The sequence below is a fragment of the Chinchilla lanigera genome, unplaced genomic scaffold, assembly GCF_000276665.1.
Source record: "Chinchilla lanigera isolate Chin_1 unplaced genomic scaffold, ChiLan1.0 scaffold00016, whole genome shotgun sequence".
Lineage (NCBI taxonomy): Eukaryota > Metazoa > Chordata > Mammalia > Rodentia > Chinchillidae > Chinchilla > Chinchilla lanigera.
The window spans coordinates 16,956,971-16,975,777 of NW_004955417.1; the positions used below are offsets into that span (position 1 = coordinate 16,956,971).

General features: G+C 41.4%; 2 protein-coding genes and 1 long non-coding RNA gene across 3 annotated transcripts in view; 2 read left to right on the forward strand and 1 right to left on the reverse strand.

Moving 5' to 3' along the window:
- Ebag9 (estrogen receptor binding site associated, antigen, 9) overlaps positions 1-1,906 on the forward strand; it is a 17,842-nt gene extending 15,936 nt beyond the window's left edge. Inside the window, exon 7 of the mRNA XM_013512747.1 lies at positions 1,381-1,906. Within this exon, the coding sequence (XP_013368201.1) occupies positions 1,381-1,501 (121 nt within the window). The 3' untranslated portion in view covers positions 1,502-1,906. The remainder of the gene's footprint in view (positions 1-1,380) is intronic.
- A 7,877-nt stretch (positions 1,907-9,783) lies between these two features.
- Positions 9,784-18,018, forward strand: LOC102025462. Its single transcript, XR_260484.2, has 3 exons — positions 9,784-11,655; positions 16,765-16,829; positions 17,934-18,018. It is a non-coding gene; the product is annotated as an uncharacterized LOC102025462 (long non-coding RNA).
- Sybu (syntabulin (syntaxin-interacting)) overlaps positions 14,424-18,807 on the reverse strand; it is a gene marked incomplete at its 5' end in the record, with an annotated part of 65,532 nt that continues 61,148 nt past the window's right edge. The window contains 2 exon segments of the mRNA XM_005381884.2: positions 14,424-16,248; positions 18,003-18,152. Of these exon segments, the coding sequence (XP_005381941.2) occupies positions 15,150-16,248; positions 18,003-18,152 (1,249 nt within the window).

Here is an 18,807-nt window from a genome sequence, read left to right on the forward strand (position 1 = left end):
AAATAAATAAATAAATAAATAAAATAAAATACTCCAATACTATATTATTAGTGTTTTTACAGATAGAAGATTCTAGTACTTTAGCAATTGGAGGCATGAATATGAACAAATACATACATAAATATTGTCTTCAGATAAATTGAAATTTCTTCTTGTGCCAGGAACATTCGTTGCTGAGTTTATATTTTAGCTAGTAATTAGGTCAAAGCTTGATTACTTTGTATATAACTTAACCAGTCCTTTGTAGTTCTTTTTAATCTCCTTTTGTGCTACTAGAGTTCTAGGTTTTTTAGTGTGAAAGATCACTTTTTCTTGCACATGGCCAGAGCTAGTTGAAAACTAGATTTTCTTTTGTTCTTTAGAAACTTAGAGAATTGATGGTGAAAGTCAAAATGGTGCCAAAAATAAGTTCTGTTCTTTCCTTGAATTTTGGTTATCGATAGCTAACTACTCATTTATATTGTGATTGAGAACCATTGCTCTTCATAGTCAGTTTTAATTTGTACAAATGCTACCACATGTAGCAACATTTTACTGCATATAAGCTAGTGTTGCCTATCACATTCCCAGTTGTGACCTACTTCTTCCTCAGCCTTGCATATTTCTTGAATTATTTTCTCATACCCTAACCCTTCCAATTTAGGGCCAACTTATTTTGAACCTCTGGTCTCTTCTGTTTCATCGCTCCAGTCCTACTCCCACTTGTAGTCATTAAGGATAGAGAGGTGCTGTGATTCGGGACAGGTGCAGTTAGGACAGGAGCTGAGAAGGAGGCAGCATATATGTGATGTGGAGTTAGTAAACATCACCACTCTGATGTTTAGTAGGTTTGGTAAGATGTTAATCCTTACATAGATTTCTAGCTTCTAGGTAGAAGCTGTGTCTTAGGTTTCTGAGTGTCTTATGCACAACTGTATTCTTGCTATACTTTAGCTGAGTGTTTTAACAGTTAAAATAGGAAATTTAACCCTCAATGCCAAGCCTTTAAGAATGGTATCCTCTCCACACCCAAAGAAAAAGCTACGGTGCATGGAAATAGTATTTAAAGGGAAGTAATCTGAAGAAAAAGGTATAACGATGTGGGTTCTTGTCCCCTGTACTTAATACTGTGATTGTAGGCGAATCACATAGCCTTTATACCTCATTCTATGTATTGGTAAAGTAGAGATAATACTGCCTGTGTTTGGTAGGTTAAGTTCTAAGGATTAGCAGGAATACTCTTTTTGAAAGTCTTGGAAATTTTCAAACCAGTGAGAAGATTTAACACTTTAAATATTTACTTCATGATAATAAAAAGGCATTGTTATTTCTTCCTGGAACTTTTTCACCCTTTTACCTGTGAGGTATTTTCTGAAAGATAATGAGCATGTTTGTTTTCAGGCAACAGAAAATAGCAGACAGAGAAAAGAGAGCAGCAGAACAACAAAGGAAGAAAATGGAGAAGGAAGCACAGAGGCTAATGAAGAAGGAACAAAACAAAATCGGTGTGAAACTTTCATAACCAATGTGCTTCACATGTCACAGTGCCAGCAGGAGAAATCCGGGCTCCGCAATCCACGCGACATTGACATGGATTTAAGAGTATTTTCGGGCCACAAACACACTGCTTGATTCTAATGCATTCATCAGGCCATCCAGGACACAGGATTCTCCCAAAGTACCTTGAACTCTTAGTGATTGAGACTCAAAGGAACAAAAAAGACTTACGAGGCATTATTTTCCTCAGCGGGCTCCAAACATAAGACGATTGTTTGCTGTCAAGAAATTATTACAAATGGAATATACTGGTACTTCTCAAGCTATTGTTTCTAGCTGAATAAATATGTATAATTTTATGGTGGAAAAGAACTCTCTATCATGCTTTCCTTCAATGTTCATAATTATAAAATAAATAATTTTAATATCCTTCTGTTTTCATGTCACCTGGCCTAAAGTAGACAAATTGTAGGTAGGGCTTTTGCTTCCTTATTTTTGTTGTCGGAAGCTGGTGTTAGCATACATTTTCTCTAATCTGAACTGGTCTTATTTGTTTGATACGTTAAAGAATTTAATTTTAGTTTTCAAGAAAATGACATTAAATGCAATAATATTATTTATCATAAATATTTTTTACATCATTTTCTTTTGGATGGTGTTGCACTGGTATATTTGTAATTTATTAGCATGTATAAACATTTAAAATCAGCTAAAGTGACAAATTTGTTTTACATTATTATAACTTGTGAGTTTTAAGAACTAGTATGAGTAGGTTTTCCCTTTCATTGTAGATTTTGAGATGTTATGGTATCTTCAGTACCTTAGGTCTTCCTCCCCTCAAAAGCCATTAATTTACAAATGCAGAAAGCCTTCAGTTCGGATATTTCAAGCTTTTGGATGATTTCTGTATTGGTTTTATATATCTGACATAATGTAGGTTTCCTGTGTTGTTGGCTAGGATAACATTATTGATTCACTGGATTATAAAGAAAGACAGGAGTAATCATCTGTTACGGTGTTGATTGGCTTGCCTTAAGGAAATATTTCAGTACTGTGTTCATGTTGCTGGGGGCTGGATTAAAAAACAGATTTGATAGTTTAAAATCCTATTAAATTTTTCTCCACAATACATCAAGCCTGATTTCCTGTGGCTTCAGAATTTTAAGAGATTTTTACTTTATTAAATGTTACTGTGTAGAATTAATATTTTGTGCAGTTTTAAAATATCCTAGACGCTCAATAGACCAAACATTACTAATATGTGTGATTCGGGTTTGAGCCTAGGCCCTTCTCATTGAACTGTGTCTCCAGCCCGCCCTTATTTTTTATTTTGAGACAGTGTCTCACTAAATTGCCCAGGCTGGGTTCAAACTTGTGCCCTTCCTGCCTCAGCTCCACCCAGAGTGCTGGGATTACAGGCATGCACCACTGTGCCTGGCTAATATTTTTAATTATTAAAGTGATATTTTGTAGTAAATGCATTAACTATACAATGAGAGGTTCCTAAGTCCTTGGGCTAAACTTCTGGACTGAATGTGACTGTATGGTCTGTCGGTGGAAAGTTTGTCAAAACTCCAAACCACATTTTCATTTACCATGTTCATTAGATTTCTACCAGTAAACTCCCTATGAAACAGAGGGACTCAAATCTTTAGTAATTTATTTTCTGACCCTCTTTGTATTTAAGAATTTACTTTTAGTTAGTATGGGAATACTACATGATTTGTTTTAAATTTGAGGATTGTAAGAATAGTCTCTTAGTATAATTACTTTTACTGCTTTTCCCAAATATTTGAAAAATATTGAAGGTTGTTTTGGTCATGACTTTTCCTATGTGCAAGGTTTCGTTTGTGTTTTGATAATTTAAAAATAATACTTAGAAGTAATAGTTTGATAAATCAGGAACAAATATGTTTTTCTTATGGAAAACACAGATAATAATTCTAGAATTTTCTTGACCTCTGTCGATGTATAAAGAACTACCATATTAGATTGGATACGTTGTGGTCAGCAGAGAAGTTAAATCTATGGGATACCTGCTTCATGGTCACAAGACTGTTTTCTGTAACTCCTAAATTTATAATTTCTGTTTCTTCTTTTTGATTTCAGTAACAATTTCTAGATTCAGAAGTTCATCAGAAGTAAAGAAGAAATACGGGCAAGTTTTAAGTGAAATTAGTGAAGGTGTATGCAGTATGTGAATTGTGCATTTGAGATAAGTAATCAGAGACAAGTCACACTTACTTCCTGTTCTTTACGTAGACATTTCCTCGTATGAAGCCTTACCTACCCCTCTCGGCTCCTTTTGATTGCAATTTAGACTAACAATGTAAAATTCTGCATCTGAATTCCTCAGTTTGGACATGTCAGAAAAGTAAAATTTGTTCCTGGACGATGACAGGTGATTGGAAAGATGATAAAACTGACATCTGGATCAAGCCTCCAAAAGCACTGTGGATCAAGCTACTAGTAGAGGGTAAACCCAACCACAGCCAGTATTCCAAAAACTGCTATTTTGTTAATAATGGTTGTTTACTAAAAGAGGTCTGGGCCAGGTTTATCTAACATAAGTATCTCGTTTAGTCCTATGAAGTTCAAATTTGGGATAATTTCTGTAATGATTTCTATGCCCTTTGCCTCCTTGATCAAAGAAAGTCTTGGAGCAGGTGTGGAAGCTGGTGGAACAGGTGCGGGTGAATGGTTCTGGCTGAATCCGAGTTGGGAGGGTAACAGTGAGCTAGGGCCTACAGATTGTTCCAGCGGAGCTTCTGCCTTTGCTTTCCGTTCACTTGGAGCTGGAAGAAGGCGATGGATCCATGAAAAGGATATTTTAGTTGCTAATGCATAGTATGATTGAAAAGTGCAATGAACGTTTCAATTAAAAAATTCTTACATAGTATGATTGAAAGTTACAGTGAATGTTTCAATTAAAAGTTCTTATGTATAATGTACATAATTTATCAGAAACACCAATAGTTTTCCTAGTATATTCCCCAAAAAGTTACAAAATGGGCCTAGTTTACCAGAAACAATTTCATACTGTACTCACCATTCAAGTTGACGTCTTTGGCTTGCAGGGAGGGAAGATGAAGTAGAAGGTGGTGATTATTTGGAAGAAGAATCCCCTTCTATAAGAACATCAGGAATCTGGCGTCCTTTCTGACCTTGGGAGAGTGTGTAGCCCAGTAGGATCTGCTTCTGGCTTACTAGGTCTCAACGTTTTTAGAACTAAAAACTGGTCTACGGTTGTCTATTTCTGTCTTTCCTTTAACACTGTTCTGTAGTATGACATGACATTGTCATTAAGCAAGTGAATGCAGTGATAGGCTTTTCCTCTGTCTGTGTGGGTCTTCTCTACATGTTCATAGCTCCGTCCATTTTTTTCAGGATTTCCTTTATTTCAGAGGAACTTTTCTGCACTGATTGCTGATACTCCCCCTCCTCTTCAGAAAGCTCCTCAGCTGCCGTTTTCTGTTGCTCAATCATAAGTTGCTGAAGTTCCTCTGCAGACAGTTCCTCTGAGTGTTCCTCCACTAGTTCCTCAGCATCACCACTGTCTGCCTGCAAGCCTGTGGACTCTGCTGTAGTGACAGTGTCATTAACTACACGGTAAATTGAAGGCTCAAGCTCCTCTAAACAGCCTTTCAAGTCTCTCCTGTATAATTTTAGGCCACACTTTTTTCCAGGCAGGACTCAGTGTCCTTAGACATTGGCCCAAGATTTCTGATTTAACTCCACACAAGAAAGAAGGTTGTAATGTTACTTCCAGAACTCTTTAAGGGTTAAATCTATCCGAGACCATCTGGAAGCGCTGCAGGCACAGTTTCTTGGTGTATAGCTTTTTTTTTTTTTTAATTAATGAAAGAAAAATATTTTTACAAAGGAGGAGTCTGGCACAGAACAACTAAATTAATGAGTTAAAAATCAGGTGCAAGAGTATTGTTACCTGGTATTGATATTTACAAAGGAAATGTAATCACTCCTGTGGTATTAGCTACAATAAAATAAATAGTACAGCTCACCTGAACCTAATCATTAAACCAAATCATTATGTGGAATTCAAGACATAATGTCTTTCATGTTCTATAAATCTCAATACTTTCAATATTACCTTAGCTTATTTTAAACTGTGATTTCTTTTAATACAACTTCCTGGTGCATTCAGTGCAATGAACTTCATACTTGCAACTGTGCATTACTGGAAGACTTCCTACATGAACTGATGGAACATCCACATGGAGTCTCTGTATATTCTTCTTCTGCACTGGCAATAGAGGACTTATTTCCATTAACAACAGCCATAGGGTATCTATACATTCCATGGTCAACTATCAAAAAGACAATCTTCTGTACTGTAGCTCATAAATTCATGGTGAAAATTGTCCATGGCAGTAAGATGCTGTGGTGTATAGCTTAAGTTAGCTGTAACCTGCTGGTCCATAGGTGGCAGTGGAGGAGTTACATAAGGTGGGAGGAACTTGACTGAGACCAGTGGGAATTCTTCAGCCAATTCTTCCACATCTTGTGGGTGAGCAGGAGCAATCCCCATGATGTGGAGAGCCTGAGTAGGAAACCTTTGTCCTCCAGTTACTTCTTAACAGCAGGACAGAAAGTCGGCCTGATCCACTCAAGAAAAAGTACTCTTGTTACCCAGGCATTTGCATTAGGTCTCCACATGACCCCTAGCTTGTTCTTCATCACTATGTTTTTTGAATACTCTAGACGTTTCAGAGCAATAAGCCAAGAGAGGTTTATGTTGAGGTCACCACTCGCCTGGGCACATAGCAGTATAGTTAGCCTGTCCTTCATAGGCTTGTGGCCTGGCGTTTTCTTCTCTTCCTGGGTAATGTATCTTCTTCAGGGCATTTTCTTCCAGAAAAGGTCAGTTTCATCACAGTTGAAAACTTGATGAGAGCAAAAGCCATTTCCCTGTGTCATCGTTTGAAGTGGCGCATGTAATTTTCAGTGGCCCTTTTATCAGCACTGGCTGTTTTACCATGCCTAGTTACACTATAAACCCCAGTCTCATTTTAAAATTTTGAAACCACCCCTTATGGCATGAAATGTTTCACCACTGTCGCTGCATAGATTATTCTTTACGAGACCTGCATTTATAGCCCCAGCTTTTTCACAAATTATAGACTCAGGCTATCACCTGCCCTCTGCCTTTTGTAAACAATAGCCTTTCCACATCTAGCACTTGATCATGACTTACTAATTTGAGTAACGTTTTTAGCAACACTGGCTTCCTTACACAGGTCTTTTCTCTGTAAGACTGTCAAGATGGTGGATTTTGATGTGCTGTCCATATTAGCAAGATTGTCATTTGAATGCCACTTTCACGCTTCTCCACGGTTTCTTTCTCCTTTTCGATTGTGATTGCTTTCTTTCCCTTCCCTTCCTTCCTCAGCTGCTTTTCTAGTGTTTGGGGACCATTTTGATAGCAGGTATTGTAGTGATTAAAGCACTGACCGAGTGCATCTGGGCTCAGACTGACACTTACGTACAGTTACATATGCTTTTCTGGTATGGTGCGTCTTTTTTTACAACCACATAAGCAGCTAGCTTTCAGGTTGTAACTCAAGACGTTGGTTGTAAGTTCAACCTAAAATTCAGAGCATAAACCCAAGTTGTTCATATGTGAGGCTGGTTGTAACTTGAGGGTCCACTGTATCTTTAGTTGCTCAGTGTCCTAAACTGATTCAAAATGGTCACCTTTCACGGTCATTTTGACTTTGGGGAAGAGCCAGAAGTCGAAGAGTGCCAGGTCTGCTTGGTGAGGTGGGGGAGGACACACCGTAATGTTCTTATGAACCTGCCTGCCGTTGGATGTCAGTGACAGTAGCACTCAAAATAATTTTTGATCAGATTTTCTAAGGAACTGCTTCAGAAAGTGACAAAAATAATGGGATAAATGTGTTTGCAATAAGAGGGAATATTTTGAGAGGGATTAATAGCAGTGTCAGACTGATAAAATTTTTAAAATTTAAACATTTACTATATATTTTCATAAAGTCTTATACCTTAAACTTATTTCTGCCATTTACCTAGTTTTATTTTTTTAGTTGCTCTGTGCTTGTAGAGAGAACGCTCCTGTGTGTGAGTGTGTGTGTGTGTGTGTGTGTTTTAACATTAACCACAGTTGCTGTTCCACAGTTGTAACAACAGCGAGAGACTCCTTTTGTACTAAACTTTTTTTACTTCCTCCTTTTTATTTTGCGAGAGACTCCTTTTGTACTAAACTTTTTTTACTTTCTCCTTTTTATTTTGCGTACCCCTTAGTCATGGCAATTAGGCATGCTTAGTAAGTAGAACAAATTTTTGAGAGTGTGTAAGATACTTTTTCACCAAAAGCCTTGGTCTTCTAGTATGGAAAGAGACACAGTGTTCTAGGAAAACCTCCCTCTCCCCTTCCTCAGATTTTTGTGTCCTGCCCTTGCGTACTTACTGCTGATACTGCTTATTCACAATCAGCAGGTTTTGCAGAGAAACTTTCAGTGAAGGTCTGGCCAGTCCAAACTAATCTCAGCCTTCTCTTTGAGGAGACTTCGATGGCTGTTTTGTAAGACTTTCGTTATAAACTGATCGGATCCCGCCAACTCTGATAGCTTTTAAGAGCTGCTGCCAGTGGTGCAACTTGCTTGACTGATAAGTTGGTTTTTATAAATGGAGAGAGTGGTTTTAAGAACAGACTTTGTGCGTTGGTATGAACACTCAGCAAATGGTAATCGTGAAACCCTGTACACACTTTCCCTCACGAGGGCCGGTACACTCTGGTACTCACAGCTCTTCCCTGGCAGAGCAGGGGGAAAGATGATCTTGAAATACTTTTGCACACCTTTGGGTGGAAGTGCAAATGTAGTAAGAAAGAATCAGTGTTACATATGCTGTCATGATTTGGATCATAAATATCCCCTAACCCTAGTAATGCCCATATCTTGAACCTTGGTCACCAGCCGGTGGCAGTATTGAGAGGTGGTGCGACCTTTAGAAAGTGGGACCTTGTGGAGAGAAGCTAAGTCATGGGGTCAGGACCTTGAAGGTGCTGTTAGAACCCCTGCTCCTTCTCTCTTTCTCACTTCCCAGCCACCGTAAGGCAAGCCCTTTCCTCCGCGTGTGCTCCTGCCATGGTGCTCTGCCTCATCACAGGTCCAGAAGCAACGAGAACAAATGATGGTGGACAGAAACCTCTAAAGCTGTGATCCAAAGTAAGTCTTTCTGCCTTTCAACTTGGTTATCGTGGGTATTGTGTCACAGAAAGAGAAATCTGACGGGTGTGCTTAGCACTGTTTGGATCTTTGACTATTTCACTGACTCCTAGGAATCCCATGAGGTAGATACTATCCTCATTTCACATAAAAAGAAGCCAAAGCTTGGTCATGTGCTTGATCAACGGGGGAAATAGTAAGCTAGAGAGCTGTTAGGGGTTAATGAGTGTTCTGTGTTCTATGGCCGATTTCTAAGGTCCCTCTTACCTTGAAACTATGATCTGCAAAACTCAATGAAGATGTTGTTATAAATTATAGTAGAGAACTCCGATTGATTGTGTTTTCTAAGAATTTAATATATAGGAAAAAGCTTTGTTTTTATTTTCATATGAATTACAGCTGTATCAATGTAAATGCTATATAATTATGTATTCACAGTTTATTTGGGTCAGATACTATAATCAGACAAAATTAAATGTAATTTGTATTTGCATATTTGCAAAAATAGGCCAATTAGCTCACTGATGGGGTCATAATTTTAATGAAGCACAGGCTGCAGTTTCCATATATAGACCAGAATTTTATGTAGGAGCCTTCCTGCTACAAATTGCCTTTAACCTTGCCCAGTTAGTAATCTATGTTGTTTGAATTTGGTTGAGAGTGACAAAATAATCATCTTGCATAGAAAATTCAAACATACCACCAGTGTTAACAGCTTTAGTTATAAGATATTATATTGACTGCTGCCACTGATGTCATTTGTTAAAATATTTCAACCATAATTTGAATCCTTAGCTCATACGGCAGTGCAGTTCACAAGCTTGTTGAATAAAAGCATTGTTTACCTATTTTGTAGGGAAAAAATGGCATCATTGTGAGATAAATTGGACTCCAAAGTACATTTTTAAAAACATTTTTAGTCAGAATTTGATTGCAGTGCTAGGTAAAGATGTGCATAAAGAAGACGTATATTTAACTTGTGTTCAGAGCACACAGAAACACAGGAGCTTTTATTACCGTTTGAACCTCTGCACTGCGCCTGGACTTTATAATTGCTGAATCTTTCTTGATTAGAAGGAGCCCTTATGGAATGAAGTAGTACAGGAGTGGTCATCTAGAAAAAGTTGTTTTTCATTTATGTCTTTCAGGGGGGAGATGTGAAAATTATTGACCGCTTTCATGTTCCATGTTCTCTCTACAGACAACAAGCCAGAAATAACGTGCTGGTTTGGAAGAGTGAAAGGTCAGTTTAAAATGCCAGCACCTACTGTTTAATGTAGGAAGAGAAACTGGCAAACCGTCTCAGACACTGAGAGGTTTTCTGGCTGCTGAGGAGGGGAGGGAGGCTGTGGGCCGTGGGGCCCATCTCAGGTTTGCAAGGAGAGTCTGGACGTCGATTTTAAGTTGGTTATTATCACCATGGCTGTAGAGGCTTATATGGCCCCCGACTGAGAGGTGAGTTTTCTTTGTAATTAAACCAACAGAGCACTGGACAGTACCATTTTGTGAGGAAGGGTTGGAACACAATCCCGTTAGGCCTTCATTTATTTAGGGCAGTAGGAATGGAGTCTTCAGCATCATCGTGGATACTATGCCAGTTAATTGAGTTTCCACACGAGATCTTACATAGACTGGCGCTTTTCAAAGAGTCTGGTACATGGTGAAATGATTTGCAAGGTGCTCTCAAAGGTGGGTCAAGGATCACCACAGGGGACAAGGGGGAGGTAGGTGACAGGGCCCGGCTACTTTCCTTACTCTAGAAATTTCACTTGTGTTTTATATATTCAGTGTTTTAGCTTTAACACACTTTTTAAAAGAAATAAACGTTTGAACAAACTTGAATGCTACTGAAGCGTTTCAGTCTTTCAGTGAAACGCTTTAAGTAGTTTTAAAACATTTTTTAAATTTAAAAATGCTTTGGAATGATTGCTACACTCATTACAATAATCATGATTGTGGGGGAATCATTGATCGCAGCAGCGATGTCCTCTGGTTTGAAAGTGATTACCTGATGTAGACCTTTTTGGTTTACTGTTTGGACTACTTTTGTTCAGGACACTTGGGGGAGTGTTGCCATTTCAAAATTTGACTGCTCTCCGCTGTTGATTTCCTAGGTCACTGCCTCACTGTGCGCATTTCACCTGCAGGATTAGAAATAAATGAATTTTATAAAAGTACTCACTGATCCAAAATAGAAGTAGGAAACTGTCCCAAACCTTCTAAAATAAAAAGCTCTCTAGAGAGAAACATACCAGACCCAGCTGCTTGGGCAGGACCAATGATAAATGCAAATCACAGGCTTCCTTTTTCTTCCACCGCAAATGTCAGAAATGCTTGGCATCTGAGTTACATTGCATTTTCCTTCCTTTTCGGAACAGCTTAACTCGGAAAGGTCAACGTATCCCTTTGGGAAAAATCTTTCCTTATAAATTGGAATATTTGCACACGCAACTGTAGGAAGTATTTAACATTTGCTTTGATGGGACAGCAATTTGTTCAATGGAGTGGAATTATTCTTTTTTTCCATTTCCCCACCTGTTTGTACATCACAGGCACCCAAGTCACTGAGAGCAACTCTGAGGCAATTCTTTCACGGGGTCAGATCATCCTCTCCACAAAGCCAGCCAATGCCTTAGGCTTCTGAAAGTCGGGCATGTTGCACCCTTTATTCCATGTGGAGAGACTTTATTCTGCATAAAAGCAGGGATATTCTACAGACTGTGTACACTGAAATCTTAAAGGAAGAGGCGCACAGGGAAGGGGAAGAGAAGCAGGAAAAGGAAGAGTTGCCCCAGGGTCTCCTGTTCTACCACTGTGCCCATTTGTTCAAATGTGAATGAGACATGCAGGGTCTCGTGTCTTCAGCGGGCTGCTTTGTTGGAGCCTTTTAGTGTCTGCAAGGAAGGATGCAGGACCTTGAGACAACGGGACACTGGTATTGCTGATCACCTGCCTCCAATACAACGAAAAGGTATGATTCGTGAAATTCTTTCCCGCTGGACTCCACCCTGTCCATCCGTCTTCAAATGAGCAGCGATGCTGAGTTCGTGTGGCTGTATTTGTTTCAGTAGCAGGAGGCAGATACCAAAAACAGGCTTCTCATTTTTGTTAAAAATGCTTTCATTTACCAGTGACTAAAACGCAGTAAACACAAAGAGGGATTAAGGACAAGGTAGGCATTAGTCTGGGCTGGATTATGGGAAGAGACCTGAGTCATATTTTCGAACACTGCAGAACATTCACCTTCGGAAATAATTTCTCTTCTATTTCAGTCAGTCCTTCCACTGCTAACTGGAAGGGCAAAATGTGCGCTGTGTAAGTCAGAGGGGTGTGCCCGAGGCACAGGTATATTCCAATAGAAATGTGCCTCACAGAGGCCAGGCTCCCCCACGTGTGTCCTGCCCTGTCTTTCCTCCGTCATCCGTTTCTTTCCTTTTCTTGGCTCAGTTATTAAGGTGTACAAACGTGTCTGGTTTCCTCTCAGTACTGAAGAATAAAACAAACCCTGACCTAATACTTGCTTATAACGACTTGCTTTCTTGTCTCCTTTCACAGTAAAACTTAATGAAACAGAGTAGCAGCACACACATTTACACTTTCTCTCTTCCCTTCACTCTTTAACCTGCACCAGCGGTGTCCATCCTCCTTTCTCCAGAAGGGATTTTGGTGAGGTCACGAGGACCTTGCTGTCAAAGCCAGGGGATGTGAAACTTTTCACTTTGCTCACTGTCTTGGCAGTTCCGTTGCATTTGCCTCCTTTCCTGCTGACCTTCTGAGTTGCCTTTCCTCGGGCCGTTTGGGCAATTCTTCATCCTCCACTTACATCCATATGTAGAAGTACAACAGGACTCACTCTTTGGCCTTTCACACACTCTTCCTGGATAATCTCATCTCTTTCCATTGTTTTAAACACTATGCAAAACCAAACACCAATTTTATAACTTTACCTGTGATTTTCACATTCATATGCTGTTACTTACTTGGGATCACCACATAATTGTTTTTTTTCCTCATACCAGGGATGGAATTCAATAGCTTGTGGGTGCTAGGCGCTACCACTGAGCTACAGCCTCAGCTTTTCTCACTTTTTATTTTGAGGCAAATCCTTGCTAAGTTGCCTGGGCAGGCCTTGAACTTGGGAACTTCCTGCTGGGAGTACAGGTGTGTGCCAGCGTGTGCGGCTCCACAGAGATGACTTTAGTAGACACCTAACTTTTATTGCACAGACACATGTCCTCTGGAACTCTTCCCATTCTCAGCAAACAGCACTAGAGCACATCTAGCTGCTCAAACCCAAACCGAGTTACCTTTAAATTCTCTCTTCCTTTCGCCCTGCTCCATCTCTAGTGCGTCAGCCACGTGGGCACTATCTGCAGTACCTCGGTTATTCAGCCAGTTCCTGTGTCTGCATCCACCTCTGACAGCACTGCGGTCTCGTCTGCACCACAGCAGCAGAACCCTGCGTGGTCTCACTGTCCCCATTCTTGCCTCCGTAATGTACTCTACATATGGCAGGCATAGAGTCAAAAGAAATCCATCACTGTTCTGTTTAAAGTCCGTAAATGTTTTCTCATTGTATTGGTAACATTCAGACCCTGCCCGAGGTTTACACAGCACTGTGTGTGCCAGCTTGTGCACAGTACTCCCGTCTCTGCGCTCCTCCCGCGAGCCTTGATGGTCCCATAGCATGGTAAGCCCTTTGCCCCCTCAGGGCCTTTGCATTTGTTCTTTTTGCCGCAGTTCCACATAGACTGGCTCTTTTTGTTCATTAGCACCCATTCTATTTCTCCAGAGAGATGTTCTTACCTTCAGCCCAAGCATCTTGGGTCAAAATGCCTTACTTCCTTCTCGGCACTTACTGCTGTCTAGAACTGTCTTAGCAAGCACTGTCCTTCACAGAATGGAAGCTCTCTGCAGTCAGAACCTGGTCTCTCTCTTTCACTGTGGATGATGGGCCCAGTGAAGTGCCGGCTGGGATGTAGGAACCCACTAAGTGGTTGCTGCATAATTATATTCAACTCTGACATTTAGATCTGCCAGGTCCTGTTCTTAGTTCTTGTCCTACATATGTGAACAAAACAAGACAAATTCCTGCCTTACTCACAGAGCTAATGACATCTGTGGGGAGGCGGGTAATAACCAGAACATCAAGTTAAAAATGTTTAAAAGTGGTTAGTGCTACTGAGGAAGAGCTTCTGGATGAGAATGTAGGCTATTTGCCAGGTCTTCTCCCTCCGTGTGGTTAATCAGAAAGGGCATTTGCTTTGCAGACACCTGAAATTCTGGTTGCTAGAGATGAACTACAAGAGCCTGAGCTGTTTTGAGGCTTCGCTCCTTAGAATGCCCATCTCACAACGTCTGCGTGAGAAATGAATTGATACAGATCAGATATTACCTCCTCCCACTGCCCACGTCTGCCATTGCAAGAAAGGGGTACACGTTAGCTTCATCCTGTGCACCTAGCAAGCCTTATAAAAAGCATCCTAGCTTTCCTGACATAATACATGCTCACTAAATATATACATGGACCAACAAATGTGGGGCTAATTTAAAAAGAAAATAAAGCTATTTTTACTCCAAAATGTTTTTTAAGTCAGGATAGGAAATGTGTTCCTTTAGTCGTTATTTTCCCTTTTTTACTTTTTAAGTTAATTCCATTTTTATAAAACTATTGATAAAGATGGAAGGTCTGCTCTGCCTGTACTCTCACCCTATATAGAAGTAAGCTCACAGACATAATAGTTTTGTAAGCGGATAAAACATTTATTTAAACGAAAACACTAACCTTTATTTTCATCATGCTAAAGTGTGTGCTTACAAACAATTCTCAGTAAAACACTATATATAATAAGCAAAAAATAAGTTAGTACATTGTAAACTTACATACAATCCCATCAGTTAACAGGTCTAAGGACAAACAGCCATTTAAGACTTTGGAGCTACATTTAGTAAAAAAATTGCAAATACTCAAACCTTACCAACCCCAGGTAAATGCTAAAGAACTATTCAAGACTTCTTTGACCCAGTTACACAAGTACAGTTTTTATTTTTGGTTACAGTCCCCTGCTATGCACAAGACCATTGGAATGCTGGAACAATTACACATTTTAAAACGGCACAAAGCAAAGCAAGGAGATAACATGCCAGCCTTGGGGAAGCTGTCTTGAAAGTGCAAATTTGCATTTTCTCTTCCTGAACCAGTAGGATAAGAACAGGTACCTTAGACGACACGGCAGGGTCATGAGCATGCTTTCTATACACACTGGTGGGACATTTACTGGGACCAGGTCTCCATGCCTTTGAAGATACCTCCGGTTTTAAACAGTGAACAGGCTTCAACTAACTATAGTGCAAATCAAATACCGAGGAGCAGAACGACAGAACAGAGACTGCCACAGATCAACCTGTTTCTCTACCTGGCACAACGCCAAACGGGACACATTGGCACAGGGTAACGACTTGGACTTAGGTTTTGATACGGAAGGCGGTGCGGCGGAGAGAATGCAGGGCGACCACACAGCAGCCCCGGAGCAAGGCTCCAATGTTGTAGACAGGATCTATTCCCCCTCTCTGAGTACTGAATGCCCACAAAACAGTGGGTACCACAGGGGCACCCACAGCCAGGAGATCCACCAGGAAACTGCTGCTCCAGTACTGCTTCGAGACGGTCCCCTGAGATGGTGAGAGGATGCCATCCAAACTTTCTTCTGCGGTGTAGGATGCAAAATCCAACTCTCTCATGAGGCGGCTCGCAGGAGCTTCTGTAGCGGTCTGGCTGCATGGGGTCTCCACGGGAGACAGGAGGATGGCCGAGTTTGGGTTTCTCGGAGTTAAATCAAGCATTAAGGCAGAGATGGACTCTGGGAAGCTCTCCACTGAGTCAGCCCCAGATTCGTCAGGGGATGCTGAGCTCGAGGGACAGGAGTCCTGGAGCCTGAGCACACTCTGAATGAACTCGGAGATGGCCGGGCTGAACAGCAGCACATCAGTCTGCACGGCCTGCTCCACCACCACGCTGGCCTGCTCCTGACCCAATGCCACAGGAAAGATCTCGAGAACTTCTGCCTCGGGCGTAGAATGGACCAGCTCCAGGTCACCAGATTCTGTGGTGGTGGCTGCCACCATGTCATCAAACAAATCTGCACTGTCAGCCGTGCTATCTCCCACCAGCAGCTCACTGTCGGGCCCCTCCTCTGTGACCTGCTCTTCCAGAGACAGGCCATCTGTCATCTTGCCAAAAGGGGTGTTCAGGGGTAAGCTCTTCTTCGGGGAATCGCACGGAAACAGCTCGTCCCTCAGAGAGCCACTGTGCGCCATCTCCATGCTCTGCAGCAGAGACTCCAGCTTCTTGTTCTGGATGTTGATGTCCACAAAATACTTCTGAATGCCTTTATCTTTATCCGCCAAGTTGCTCCTCATAGTCTCGATGACCTGCTTGAGCTGTTTGATCTCCTTCCTGGCTTCTTTGAGTGCCAACTGGGCCTCCACCCGGTGGCATTCTTCTTCGATCCAGTCTTCTCTCATACGGGCCAGCTGGGACTTGAGCTCCACGATTTCACTTTCCCTGGAGGGAAGCAAACATGGTGAAGAACAAGGTAACTCGGAAGCAGAGAACAAGCAGTGCGGACACACAGCCCAGGGCCCAGGCCCTTCCTCTTTGAAGTACACACGTTAAATCAGCTCGGGAATGTTTTTCTGCGGCAGGTATTAGCGGCGAGCTTTCACTATAAAAGGGCAAGTAATAGTAGCCAGAATCAATCAAAATAGCTGCCATTGTTTTCTTTTTCTGAGTGCCCATTGTGCGTGTTAAACATTCTCTGCTGGGTGCTTCACAGAAATTTTGTCATTAGAATTTCTTAGCCTGCTTTTATCTGCATAACCTACAGACAATACCTACGAACAGTTGTGTAGGAAAAGTCCATGTCACTTTTAATTACCTAATAAAGACAAGCTGAAATGATAACGGTTAACCTTGTAAAACTGTTCTGGTCACACTCCAGTGATGACTAAATTTTTAAAATATAAAAAGTTACATGTTAGAAGAACTGTGTAAAAAGTTGCTTATTCTATCTCTTCTCAGGTGAGAGGATAATGAATCCATCTGACACCGAGGAGAAGCTATCCTACTTGTTACAGCCTCCACAGGTACCTATTTCAAATCGTTGCCAAGGCAGTTCTTACATAGAATTTCCTCACGACTGGTGTGAATATATGTCCTCTTATTATTCATGGATATGAAAAGCAGGTAGTCAGAATCCTCATACATATGAAGTACAGTTTGCAATGTGTATTTAAGTTTAGGCTTCAATATTTTCTCAAGTTTTACTGCTTTTTCATACATCCTCCTCCCATCGTGTGCAAATCTTTCCATGATTTCCTTAAATCATAAAACAAACACTTCCAGAAAGTGGAGTCTGACTCACCCCAGAAATGAGTTTTACTCTCAAGTCTATTTCAGGCAGGTGAAGAATCACATTAACTGGGAAGATGAAAAATACCCCTTCTCAGAGTCTCTGCGGTTATCTGCCCAAAGCTCCTCACACCCCTTGGACAGGGGTTCAACCCAGGGCCTTCACACTGTGCTACACACCTAGTCCTTTTTTAATGTTATTTTGAGACAAGATGTTGCTAAGTTGCCCAGGCTAGGCTCAAACTTGTGATCCTCTAGCTTCCGGTACTCAGAGAACTGGGATTATAAGCATGTGCCACTATGAGCCGAAGCTCACAGCTACCTGGGCTAGAGCTCTGCTATTCTGTCCCAAATTTTCTAGGGAAAGCCAGCAAGCAGAAAAACTGGCGTGTCTCCAAGATGACAAAGGCCTTTTCTTTCTGAGATAAGATCTCTTAAGCATGGGCTAGTTTATTTTTTTTAGCCTTAGTGCTTGGCCCAGAATAATGAACTTCCTTCAGCACAGAAATAGCTTCCATGAATCACAAGGTACACAGACGGCCGCTCTCCTGCGGGGATAAACAGAGCTGATGGGACCCCCGTGTGACCCATTCAGCTGGAAGTACGCGATTGTTCCTGCAAAGGTCTCTGCCATTTAAAAATAGTAGGGTGCACACCCAATTCTTTATTTCTGCACACACCCAGAAAAAATCCGAGAGTCCTCACTAACCTACTGGGCCCCCTGAACTCTTGAAACAGCCAAATCACAGACACCTACGAAATGGCTCTGTTCAGAGACTGACTTAAGAAATTTGACCAAAATATTAAATAATTTTTTCTTTTCTATTTTTTCCATATAGTTTGGGTTTATATGTCATTTTATGAAAAAGAGAAACTGCTTCCCCACCGCACAGGAAAAGCCCACTCACCTTTCATGAAGCCGGCGCTCGGACTCCTTCAGTTTGGTCTTCAGGTGTCTCACTGTAACCTCCTTCTGCTGCAGAGGAGTCAAATACTGTTCTGGATTCGGGGGCTTGACACCGTGATTTTCTCCACAAGACATGTACCTTCCAGGCCGCCTGAAACAAGCCACGTACACAGGTGTTACTTTATCCCTGTTTCCTTTTCTCTTCAAAGAAAATAACAGTGTTATGGACTGCATGTCAGTGTTCCCCCCAAAGTCATATGTTGCAACCCCAATACTCTATTGTGACGGTATTTGGAGGGCGAGTCTTTGCGACATAATCAATCATGAAAGTAGAGCCCTCATGAATGGAATTTGTGCCTCATAAAAGAGATCTTGGGGAATTCTCTACCTTTTCCTAGCTTGTGAGGATGCTGACAGTGTAGAGCCCAGAGGAGAACCCTCCCCAGAACCCAGGCTGGCACCCTGACCTCAGACCTCCAGGCTCTAGAACTCGGAGAAACACATTTCTGTTGTGCATAAGTCACCCACTGAAGGTATTTCTTACAGCAGCCCAAGAAGACATCCATCCAGCTGACGGCTGGAGAAGAAATGGCACTCATGTACTGGGATCAGAAACCTCGGCAACAGATGAGCGCACTTCGGAAGGTAGACCGTAACACACCTGCCACTCACTTAGAAGCCTGGGCAGCCTGTGTGTTTGTGGAGGGGAGGGGACCGTGGAGAGGTGGGACTTTGTCTGCAGCTTAGGAATGATGTTGTGAAATAATGCACAGTTGTCTGCAGGCCCGGGCTGTGGTTCAGAGTGG